This window comes from Alligator sinensis, unplaced genomic scaffold (genome assembly GCF_000455745.1).
Source record: "Alligator sinensis unplaced genomic scaffold, ASM45574v1 scaffold173_1, whole genome shotgun sequence".
Taxonomy (NCBI): domain Eukaryota; kingdom Metazoa; phylum Chordata; order Crocodylia; family Alligatoridae; genus Alligator; species Alligator sinensis.
The window spans coordinates 1,235,390-1,248,483 of NW_005842207.1; the positions used below are offsets into that span (position 1 = coordinate 1,235,390).

Consider the following 13,094-nt stretch of genomic DNA (forward strand, 5'->3'; position numbering starts at 1 on the left):
GGAATTCTGCTGGCATAAAATGCATTTTACAAAAACTAAAAGGGGTTTTGTTTAGAATCTGAAATAATATTCCTCTTTCAAATGCTAGTAAAGCTATGATCCTGAAAATGACTCCACTTATATAGACCCCCACTGAGCCCTGTGTGGGTATATTCCCATAAAACAAGACTGAAGTACATGATTTAAGGCTTGGCAGGGCTAAGTGCCCAAGCCTTCAAACACAATGGGACCGCTTGTGCATAAAAAATTAAGCACGCACCTAGGTGTTTGCAGATGCATAAATAATTCTCATGCATTGAGATGATATTTTAATATCTGTTTTATTGTCCTTTAGGTGTACGAAGTAAGATACAGTAAATGACAGTACATTAATACCTCAGTATAGCAAAGCCAGAAATATTTCATCTATGCAAATCAGCTCAGCACTGCTAAGATATTGCTCTTTCAACTTTATCTTGAATCACCCTCTAAGAAATTCATAGCCTGAAGAGAAGCTTTCCAAACATAGCCCATAAATTATAGTCAAGGCAATAATCTCATGTGCCTCTTGCAAATTATATCACACAGTACCACAAATTCCAATTCTATGGATTGGGTGTGAGAGATCAGCTTATTTAGTTGGCCATTACAAGCTAAACTCTGATTTGAGATAACATTTCTTAAGGGCCTGCTTCTTTTAGAACAAGGTAACTGAAGTTCATGGACCAAATATAGTCCACAGGGTTCTAAATTACACCTGTAACTGATCTCTTCTTCAGTAAAGAAAAACATCCAAAGAAATCACAGACCCTGATAAGCAGTGCCCTGTCTGGATCAAAGCACAGCTGCCATCTAACTCCATTCGATGCAACTTAAGCCTGACTTTCATACTCCTGGTTAATTGCCAGCGGAGTGACTTTCCATTGGCTAAACTCCATTTTAGTCCTAGGTACATTTGCTTTACTCTTTACTCTCCTCCACTAAAGGACAGACATAATAGGGGGCAATTATAAAATCAACTTGTGATAACAATCAAGATAAAGATGTCACATCCTTCTATTGTTTAAACTCCAGTGGTAGAGCGTAATGTTCAAGCCAAAAGTTTCAGATCCTGAATTTTTAACAAGTATGAAACTTTTAAAGTTATGATGGAACAAACACACTATAATCTGATACCATCAACCGGCAGAACAGTACAGCACCAAAAATGGGAATAAAGAGTCTTATTTTAACAGTCCCCAGTAGAGAAAATGTTTAATATAGATGAACTAAGTTGTAACTTATGTAACCTTTGTTTCATCCTTGGAGTAGTTTTGTGTTCACATCCCTCTTAAAAGCTGTTTAGTACCATGGTTATTGTACTTACTCGAAATCTGTCCTCCCAAGAAGTCTGTAAAAGCTGAATCATCTCTAGTGGGGAGCCAAGTTCAGTGATGGTGGTCAGGGTATCTGGGATGTCATTACTGTCCTGATAACAATAACCATAGAGCTGGAATAAAAATACATACAAGAAAAAGGTATCAATACAACACACCTTGGGATGCTTTAGTTTTCTTTTTTCAGTAGGTGTGAAAAGTACAGCATCAGTCTCCCGCATTCATCTTGCTCCCTTTCATCCTGTATATTTTGCAACTTGCCCTTAAAGCCCAGGGTAGCAGCCTTGTATCCTCTCACTCGAGCTGAGCTCACTTGAAGCCCATCAGCAAAAGTCTCAAATTGCCTAGCACAATGTCTACGGGCAATAGGTAAGTACATAGCTACTATGTTACATCTGCATATTTTTCTGTGCAAGCTTTTATAATCAAAAGTCTTGTTCAGAAATGTATATCTAAAAGTATGTATATGCCCAGACATGGAACTTTGTCAGAAGGAAATCACTACACAGCACATATGTTATCTAGCAGAATCATAATTACTGTCTGTTTTAAAAAGTTGCTCTTAAAATGGTGTTTTCTACAGGACTATCACTGGTGCACTGAGTGTTTAAGCAAGAAAGCAAGCTGACCTGTATCTTATTAATAAACTTTAAAAAGAAGTTGCAACTGTCAAGATATATCTTTTTTAAAGCAAAGATCATTTCTAATTGCACTTGCTGTACTTAATGGCACGATACTGACAGAGAGGAGAGAATGCTGCAAAAATATTTTGTAAGGCATTTCTTGAATTTAAAAATGAAGGCATTACAGCCTTGCTCCAGTCTCTTTTGTGTTTGTTTTCCAAGAACATTTGTGTTATCGAGTTGTATTTACACAGCAAGAACATGTTGCCCCTGTGCTTGAAGTGAATTATTTTATATGAAATAGGGCATAACTTGGCAATGGAGGGATAGGCTCTTAGAAATTCCTTGCAAAGTCCTGACACAACAGAAGTTAAGTGAGCCTGATAAGGATCTGATTCTAAATACCGTAGTTGGGGCAACATGTTCATTAAATAAAATTTAACTCTGCACCCAGCCAAATAAGCCCTGTAGTAAAAGGACCTGCATGATACAAAAGCTTAGACATCTTCAAAAAAAACACCTTATCTGACTTATCAGCTCTCCTACCCTAAGAGAGAACAAGTCTCAGGCTTCTTCAAGCCCACCTTCTGATCACAGACTGGATCCAAAAATCAGGAAAGTCAATTAGAACGTTCATGTAGACTTCACATGATTTGGATTGTGTCCTATAATAGTTAGGCTCATTCAGCACGGAGTCAAAAACAACACCACCCAAACTCCAGCACAAGTAACTCAATCAACTGATGATCCAGAATGAGGGAGGGCATTGCAACAAATTTACTGAATACGTTTAAATAGGAAGAGAATTTGTGTATTGTGATCTGGTCACTGATGTGTTTATTGTGTCTGTTCACTGATAAACAGAAAAAGGAGGCAAATTCAGTAAATATTGTATATTATTGTTACCAATCATTTCCTTAGCTCTGTCATCATTTATTTTCAAAGACAGAAAGCATTACAAAAATGTAAGTGAAGTAAGCCATTTTTTTTACGTGGTGCAGTGGCATAGTATTTCAAAACAACTGGTAAAACATGCACATTAAACAAAACACACAGAAGCTAGCAGAGTTTATTTTAAAACATACAGTAGAGGTTTTGGCATCACACACGTACTTGTGTTAGGTACTGCTGCACTCGAGATGTGTAGGGCTGAACTAAGGAAATAGGGCTGCTTTATTTATTACAATGATAATATCACATCAACCTAGAATTACTCAGTCTGTTAATGTCTGTGACAATGTATATGCACTCGTTTCTGATACTGGCACAAAAGTAAAAACTTAGCAGGACTCAAGCTATCTTAGAACACATCAGACCAACTGTTACTACAAAATCATTACACATTAGGAAAAATATAATTCAAAAGATAAATAAAATATTTTATAGCATAGTTGTTTTGCTAAGAAGAATATACAACAGGCCTGATCCAGCAGCCCTTACCAGTCAGAATTTAACTTTCTCATGGATTTAGACTAAGAGCAGGGATTGGGCCCTGTATTTTTATAATCTTAAATTTTGTGAAGCAGAGCCTAGCAAGAGAAGCGAAATTATCCTAACAGTCAAGTTTTTCAAATAATAGTATAAAATTATCTGTTGAAAAAAATCTGCATTAAATAGGTGTGATATTAAGAAGACAAATTTAATTCCAAATATCAATTTCATAATCAATTTCATTTCACAGCAATAATGAATATGAAAAGGTTTTAATTCTTTGTTGGCCCTTCAAGCCCTCTTTAAGACTAGAAAATGAAAGAATTATTTAATAATACATATTATCTTTAGATAGTCATAACAATGACTTTCATCATTGCATGAAAATGTTATGACTATTTAAATTATTCAAACAAGAATACATTCAGAATACACTTGTATGAGTTAAACTTCAATGTATGGATTCCTCGGGACTTAATAATGTGATAAATTTGGTCTTGGAAGGTGGGTGCTGTTGCTTTCTATTATCTCATTTTAGAAGCCAGTTCCGCCACTGCAAAAAGCCCTGCTGACTGATCCTCTATGTACTTAGTGCACACTTCACTGCTCTGGAGCCAAGTTAATTGCTTTGGTCACTGTGGAGGTTTGAAGGACCCAATGCAGTTTTCCTTCCACAGGAAAATCTCTCTTCCCTCTCAGAGAATAAATGTTCTTATACGAGTGCTGAATTTAATGAAGTTCATATGTTAATTTTTTTTTTAAATAGGACTACTGCAGAAATATATAAAGTAATTCTAACCAAGGAAATATACTATCTGGCTAAAGCCCTTCTTTAATACTTTTACTTATGTAAAATAATTCTAGCTGTGGCATTATTATTTGGTAATATAAGTTCTTAGTAGCAAGAAAGACTGGGATATGGAGGGGTTTGGGGACTACATTTATATTTATTGTAAATAGCAGCCAGAGGCCCAAAGCAAAAATACATATGCAACTATGTGGACATATTTGTATGTACAATTACGGTGACCTCACATATAAAATGGCTATGTTTTGAGGCAAAAAGACAGTAATCTAAAATGGCCAATTAAGATGGGAAGCTAAAATGGCCATTTGTTTGCACATCCATCCCGTATTTCTGGACAACAACATGAAATATTGACTCGCAACTGCACATGCATTATTAAGCAACATTTCCAACGCCTTTTCTTTTTTTTTTAAGTGCCTCATGAGATCATCTAGTTTGTCTATCTGCCACTTCAGAGCTGTTACCCAAATTCCTTGGTTTTTATCTAATCAATTTTTTAAAGTCCTAAATGGAACAGTGTGGTTTGCATCTGCATGTAATGAAGTAAATAATATTTTATACTGTACATATTTGGATCAACCAAAGGCAATAATACAAAAAACAACAACACAGAGAGACTAAATAAAAGTGCAATCAAAAAATAACACACATTAACTTCAGCATCTAAACTGCTGTTTGTAAGGGTGTAGTTTTGCTCTATCACATAATTACATTTTAGACATAATTAGAAACATTGTTTTTCATCCCCCGATTCAACATGGTTCCAATTATGTATATGGAAAAGAAACAAAGTTGAATGAACATATTTTTGATATGTCAAACTATTACTTTTAAATAGTACAAATATGTATCTTTGCATAGAATCTAATAGCAAACAGTTGCTAACTTAAATTTTTCTTAACAGAAAAAGCATTTCCAGTGAGATATGAAAAGATTAGCTGTTCACAAATTTAAAACATCCCTGTTCACTGAATTCTTCACTAGCTTTTTAAATTTGTCTTACTCATAAACCTAGTCCTCTACTCTTTATGCACCAAAACTCCTGCTTCCACTTCAATTATTTTTGTTGCATAAATTATATTCTTTTGTAAAATTTCAGGTCTGTATAACCAGCCAGTTTGTGTCCCTGTAGAATTCATTTTTGCTACAAATTATAGTGACAGGGTTGCCCTCTTCAGACAAGGTGGGGAAGGAGGGGGGAAGCAGAGGTCAGACGACATACAAAAGCTGACAAGCTTATTGAATAAAAACACAAAATAAAGCAGCTTATTAAGCTGTCATCAGCGAGCAAATATATGCAAACAACAGACCATCCTGCATTAGTGTAGGCACCATATCTGTATTTTCAAAAACCAAATGTCAAGAAAAGGCTTAGCAAATTGTTACGTTTCATTTCTATAGCATGCTTAATCAGGAGCCGTACAAAATTGAAAAGCTTCCAAAATGAGATCAATTGGCCAGATTCTGCTCTCAGCTCGTGGCAGCCTGATGCAGTATCACCAACACTAAATTTTTAAAAGATCAAAAGACAGACCTGCAAAATTAATTATACTGGCCTAAAAAAAAAAAAAAAAAAAATCACAATTTTTCTATTACATATTAAGAGTCCTTCAGTTTGCTTTTTAGTTTGTGCCATTAATATTCCATAGTTAGTTTTTCTTCGTGCCCGTGAAGGCTAGAAATCTACCTTTTTTTTTAAATGAAAACTGAAATCTTCACATACTCACTTACCTCTCACTTAGGAGCAGCAATTATCATGAGACCTGTGATAAAATTATGAGAGTTGGCAACATTGGCATTGGACCTGATTCTCCTCTTGGTGATTTACCAAGTTACTCCAGATCCATCTGCAGTAAAAGAGACTACTTTGGCCCAAAATAGACCATATTAAAAATAAAAATTCTTGCTCATGTGTACATGGAACTGGTAAGTACACTGCCCTCAGAAGGGTATTTATTTTCAAAGATACATATGTATGCCTTGCCAAACTAAAACTTAGGCCAGGATTGGTCTTGGCAAAGTTAGATTGCCACTGAACTAATTTCCATTGAACTCAATAGAAAGACTCCCACTGATCAAAGCAAAAATTGGACATAGCACTAAATAGCTAAGCTAAAAAAAAGGACTGTGAAGTGTTTTGCCATGTTAATGAAGTCATATGGAATGACAAAATCAAACGGTAAACTTTTGCCCAATGCTTTGGCTATGCCTTTCTTTGTCATCCCAACATACTAGTCACTTCAAGGAGCAATATATGTGAACAGCCACAATGAGCATGGTGCCTAATATTTAGCTATGATTTAACAATAAATAATCCTAGCCTCACATCTGTTTACAGTTTGCTTTTTTCATAATTTCTTAACAAGTATATTGTAGATATTTTTACTGCTTCTCCTAAATCCAAAAGCATGTTTAAACTGTTGGGTACCTTTGCATAGAAGACAAAAAAGATTATTTAAGTAACTAATCTCCTCCTATAGAAATGTAATATGCTGGTACGTTGCATATAAAATGAATCCATCCTATTTAACAACAAAGCTAGCTCTTATCTAGACCAGGGTACAAAGGATACAGCTCTATTCAGAATGCATTCAACACCTTGTAAGATTGGGACCAAAGTTGGCCAGGAAAGCCAAGAAGCAAAATTTCTTCTTGCCACCTCAGGCCAGATATGGAAATTGTTAGGAATAAGTGGGTAATTTTAATTTAAACTGTAACAATTCATATTTCCCTTTAATTTGTATTGAGAAATGTATTGGGAATCGATAGTTATTGTTACTAAGTGTTGCACGCTACAAGTATTAGGTGTAACACAACTGTCATGTCAGCTGTGATCCATATCTTTAGCTTCCAAAAAAGAGAACAAAAGTTGAAATTCGAGTGTGTGTGTGTGTGCGCGCGCGCGCACACGTGCATATATATAGAAATGTATGTATATATATGCACACTCTACAGAGTACACTGTATTTTGGCCAGAAACTTGTGGTTTACAAAGGTTCTCTCCCTTCCACTCTCCCCATTTCCAGAATGAGACAGTTCTCTTGTAAAATGACAACAGTGTAAAATGTATACATACTGCACTGCATAAACCCAAGATCTAGCCCTACAAATATTTATTCCTCAAAGTAGCTCCACTGAAGTAAATAGGAACACCCAAGGAACCACAATTTCAGTGGGATTGTACACGTACCAGAAGTCAGAGCTGAAATGATAGCAATTAAAATTTACTGTGACTTTTCCACCTGGGGTGAGTGGCACATCCATTACTGGAATTGTACAGAAGTCTGACCCTTCATTTTGAAACTATTCAAATTAATAATCTCTGAAATTTCTCTGTTTTGAAGGGGTTGGCAAGGCAATTCTGTCTGAACATTCAGGAGACATGTCCATACCAAAACAGATCCTGTCAATAGAATGTTACAGATATCTACTTCACCTCTAGGCACACTTTGCCAAGATAAGGTTTAATTTTAATTCAGAGTCAGTCTACAGCAGCACAGCCCTAAAATAAGTAGGTTTTCCCTTGAAGATATCATTCTGAACTTGATTAAGCACTATACAGAGCCTTTCAAGCTCCAAACCTATAAATACTTTACGGCTTGCCCTTGCCTAGCTTGCATGGCTAAGCTGAGATCAAGGAAAAATAACAGTTTACTCCTTTAGAATAAGCATTGGTATTACTGCACTGCTTACAAGCTCCAGTTATAGACTAGAAATCCATTTTATAAATGCACAGAACAAAATTATGGTCCCTTTTCCAAAGCACATTAAACTTGGCATAAGGCAGGGGTGGGCAATTATTTTGGGCGGAGGGTGGCTTACTGAGTTTTGACAAGCCATTGAGGGCCGCATGACAGGTAGCCAGGGACAGATTAAAATTTATTTTCTAAATTTCTTAGGGGTCCCGCGGGCCAGATGAAATGGCCTGGAAGGCCACATCTGGCCCACAGGCTGCATTTTGCCCACCCCTGGTATAAGGCATGAGATAACAGAAGGCTACAGATGCAGCTGTGGATGTTGTACAAGATGGGAATGAGACAATACTTGATGGGCAGTGGTCTCAGAAAACTAGTAGCAAAGCTATTGCCAAAATCTTTGCAGTCAGCCCAGAAAAGGAATGTTTTAATACAAATTCAACTCCTAGATGCTTTGGAAAATTGGGCTGGATGCCTAGCTGCACCTTATACCTTGCCCTCATACAACAGCTGTTCCCAACACTCTCACAAGTGGTTCACAACACCTGACAATATGGTCTCTGGCTCCAAGTGAATCAGTGTCCCCTGCATGGAAGGAAATCTGTGGATCAGCCAATCCTCCATACATGTGCTTATGTCTCTACAAGGGCACCAAATAATTTATGAAGGAACTGAATTGTTTGCCATTTGTCATGAAGCATTCCTTCTGAGCTGGCAAAGGAAGACAACAATTACTAGCATAGGTTGGAACAAGACCTTTATTCTAAACCATTTCAAAAAGCACAAATGAAGCAAGTTTATCTCAGCTTAATGTAGATACAACCTATGATTCAGGGCATGGTGGGGTCTACATAGCCAGCATGGTTTAGCTTGAGACCCTGAAATCCTGAGCCTAAGCCCAGCTCTGACAGATTCAGCTTCTGTGGCTTTTGACAAGGCATCTAGCCTCTCTCTGTCTTGCCTTGCCAGCTACAGAACAAAAGATGGGCTAGGACAAGAACACTTACCCGCTTTATAAATTAGCCTGCTTGGTAGGTAACAAAAATAATACTGAAAAATAGCTACATGCTCTTGGAATTCACAAGTTTCTATAAAAATGTCACGTGGATCAAAAAAATAATGTCCTGGGCACAGAACTCACAAAGCTGAATGGCTTTATACTCCTTTTCTCTTTCCTTTGAAAAATCCAACAAGTAAAGGAGATTTCTAGATACACATTTGCACCTAGAAATGTTTGGATGGGGTGACCACCGGTATTACTGAACTGCTATGGAGAGAGGGGAATGACATGTTCCTGTTCTAAGAGGCTGATGAAGTTGCAAGTCATCAGCTCCAATAAGAGAGGCAGTAATTCAAAGGGGAGGCTTTGGGAGTGATTTACAACTGTGGAGCCATCACAGATATAATTCGACAAATAAATGGGATTAGCTTTATGAATGATAGTTATGAAAGCAAATAACTGAGGGTGTAGCTCTTTAACTAATTCTGCTATGTGTGTTTTTGCCTCCTGGAAATCCCTTCCTGCCAACAGCTATGTAAATTGAATCCTCTCTGCAGTCCCATGCAGTTCAATGGGAGAAATATTATTGGCCTCTTTAGCACTGAGGCATTCGGCTTGTCTAATAATGACATGAATAGTTATAGTAGGTTTGCAATTGTATCAGCCCTGTGCTTCCAACAGCTCTGGAGTTCTTGTTAACAGATCCTTTCTTCACTCTTAAAAGTTCAGGATAACATCTGGGCCTTATGGGAAGCACTCTTGCAATAAAGAAGCACTTTGTGTAATTCTTCTTTCCTCGCCAAACCGCATCTGTCTGCTCTCTCTGCCCTTCTCCATTCCAACCCCAGCTCCTTGGGGCTGCGGGGACATATGTTAGATGCAGCTAACTGTCTCCACTAAGTCATCAGCAGGTGGCAGCGCTTACTTTTTTCTCTTTGACCCATATTAATGTCCAGTGCTCCTATCCTACTGAATGTAAGCATCCAATTGATTTAGGAGCCTCCAGCCCATTTGCACAAGTGATATAGGCACTTAGGAACTAGTCTTATGGAAAGTCACTCTGACACGTAGGTTTCCAAGAGACTGAAGTATTTTTAGCCCACGTGCCTCCCTACCTTTCTGAACAGTTCTGTTTAAACTATTTTTTAAAACCTTGTAAAGTTTGGGTGGAAACCTGATTATAAAGGAGTTTAAGTTTCGTAGATTTCACAGACATTAGGGCTGGAAGGGACCTCAGAAGATCATCGAGTCCATCCCCCTGCCCAAGGGGCAGGAAGTCAGCTGGGGTCATAGGAAACAAGCAAGCATCCAAATTTCTCTTGAAGGCATTCAGTGTAGGTGCTTGAACCACCTCCGATGGCAGGCTATTCCAGACCTTGGGGGCTCAGACAGTAAAGAAATTCTTCCTTATGTCCAGCCTGAAACGGTCTTGCTGGAGTTTATAACCGTTCAACCTCGTCATCCCTTGGGGCACTCTGGTGAACAAACATTCCCCCAGATACTGGTGAACACCCCTGATAAACTTACAGGAGGCCATCAGATCGCCCCTGAGCCTGCACTTTTCCAGGCTAAAGAGCCCCATGTAAGTTGGCCTGACCAGTTTCAAAAACAGCTTGGAATAAGCTAGTTTTGGAGGAAATTTTCTGATCTGTTTCATACAGACATCTGGAGTTACAAGGTGTCCTCCATCAGTGGTTACAGAACAGGCGCATAATAGTAATCCAAGCCCTCACTCCAGTAAATCCATGCTGTCCAATTAAAGGCTCTGTTTTGGAAGTTAAACTCCAGAATGTAATGTCTACTCCTGACCCCACCCAAAGTTCATATTTACAGTTTTCTCAAGTGATCAGCTACCATTTTGCTTGGATTCTTTGTTGAAGATATTATATCACAGGCTACTCAGAACACCAACAGTGACTCAAATTTTTATGCTGGATGCAACCACTGAGCAGTCTCCACCACTGCCAGCACAAAGAAGCCTTTTGAGCTCCCATCACCACTGATCCTTACAGTCTTGCAACAGAAAGATTCTTGAGTGTCTGCCTTCACCAGGAGAGGTCATCCCAACCCCTGCTGCATGCAAATGGCATTGATTAAAAAAAAAAAATCAGGGTGGACTTTGAGTGAAGAACCTGATGGGTCATGACTTCAAGATTCTCCAGTTACTAAAATGAATATTTAGAGAAATCCCCTACATCCATATAACATTACCATACTTTAGTTAAAGTCCCAACATTTTAAAACTCAAACTAAAAACAAGGGACCAGCTGATGACCTATTTAATATGTTAATTAACATGATGTAGGAAGGCGAGACACGTAAAGAGAGACAAGTCATGTTTAAAATGTGTCAGCTGGTTGCTGTAACCCAGACCATAACTTGCTAACATATTTTAACACCCTTGCACATGCCCATAACAAAAGCAATCATGTTTAACACTGGTTCAGCTAATACCTTTTCTAGCCCAATACATAATCCCAGTGTAATCAAGACCATGTGCATTTACATAAATCCAGAATAATTCCAGTAAAATCCACTGAATTACTCCAGATTTAAACTAGTAAGAAATCATAATCTGGACCATGATTTTTGTTTGTTTGTTCAAATGTATTTGTTATTCCATTATTTCATCCGTTTGTTTTAACACTAATCTAGCCGAACCATTAAAAACCTAAATGAAATGGCCTTCTTTATACAATCAGCAAGCCTCTGGTCAGATACCAGCTGCTGTTCACAGCTGTCCTCTACTCCCATATCCAATTATTTCAAGATAAACTCATCATTTATTTTTATTTATTTTGGGGAAAGTGAAGACTATTTGTGTTAAGTAAGGAGCACTGCACTGTGGGTAGGAATAAAAAGAAGATGAACTATAAAACCTACCAGAGAAATAACCATGTAATTTCACAAAGGCATGTCAGTTCCAACCCTCTAGTTCATCTTCAACAATGGAAAGGGAGAATTCATCAAAAGAATTGCTTATGGCCGTGACTGGCAGCATCCTTAATTCAGATATACAAGAGCTATAATTATATTATTACAGTAAATCAAACATTGCCATTGTTTCTTTACAAACTCCTTGTGTGAAATTAACAGAAAATGGTGTTTGGCTTCTCCCTCTGCCCCAGATGCAAAAAGGACTGGAAAGAGGAATTGGAGCAAACTAACCAGACTTTCTCACTACCCACAGGGAAAGGCAGGTTTCTAGATCAAGAAATAAATAAATATGAGACATTTTAGCTTTGAAAAGAAAAGAACCCAGTGCACAGAGGGAAAGGGAGAGGAGAACAGACATCCCATTTGGCACAGAGCGACTGCAAAGCAATTAGTGGCCTGCTAAATCCTGTTTTACAATAAATCAGTGACCCAAATCCCCCTCTTTCCAGTGCTGTTCATTATTAAATCAACTTTAATAAACTACTCTTCTCCAAAAAACATACGTTTCTATTTCAATCTGCACCTGCCTGTGCAATGGCTCCTGTGGCAGAAACGTTTACATGCCTTCCCCACCACTAGCTTAAGTGTGTAGGCTTGTGTATAGGTGTAAATTACAAATTCCCAACCTCATCCCTGGAAGCAGCACCTTTGGCCCAATCCAGCAGTCGTGCCCCAGGCAAGGAAACAAACTGTACTTCACAAATAGTTCAGGTAAGCGCTTTAAAGCAGAAGGCACCTCGTTTTTAAAAAATGCTTTATTTGTATTAACACTAGTTAATACCAACCCACCCTCCCTTCCACAGGGTCAGACAGATTTGACACAGCAGCTGGCTCTGAGAGAGGCGGCTCCCTCCATTGGCTCACAGCATGAGCGTTTCAGCCAGTGTGAAGACAAGGGTGCGGCCTGGAAAGGGTTCCCACTCTGTTGTGCCCTAATTTTATAAATGATGCCTTAAAAAAAGAAGGGAGGGAGAAAGGGAGAGAGAGAGGGAGGGAGGGAGAAAGCAGGAGGGAGAAAGAGAGAAAAAGATGGGGATGTTAAGAAGAAGCAGGCCAGACAGGAAGTGGAGACACAGTGAAGAACGAGGCTGTTATCTGCCCAGCTCCACTCAGGTTGTCAGCGCCCCACCCGAGACAAGCTGAGTCTGTGCCCGGAGGGGCCGCGCTCCACACGCGGGGCAGTCCAGCCCGCAGCACGGTGCCCGCACACAGGGCAGGGCGGGGCAGACACTAGCTGTTCCCCCG

At 38.6% G+C, this 13,094-nt stretch overlaps 1 protein-coding gene across 4 annotated transcripts in view; it reads right to left on the reverse strand.

Annotated features, from left to right (window-relative positions):
• PKDCC (protein kinase domain containing, cytoplasmic) overlaps positions 1-13,094 on the reverse strand; it is a 51,285-nt gene that overhangs the window by 31,815 nt on the left and 6,376 nt on the right. Inside the window, exons 1-2 of one of the 4 annotated variants that reach the window (XM_025207739.1) lie at positions 11,796-13,088; positions 1,346-1,468 (exon numbers count right to left, since the gene is read on the reverse strand). In XM_025207739.1, coding sequence (XP_025063524.1) covers positions 1,346-1,468; positions 11,796-11,810 — 138 coding nt within the window. In that variant the 5' untranslated portion in view covers positions 11,811-13,088. Of the gene's footprint in view, positions 1-1,345; positions 10,223-11,795; positions 13,089-13,094 lie in introns of those variants that run through there. The other 3 variants (XM_025207738.1, XM_006026734.3, XM_025207740.1) reach the window with 3 other exon arrangements.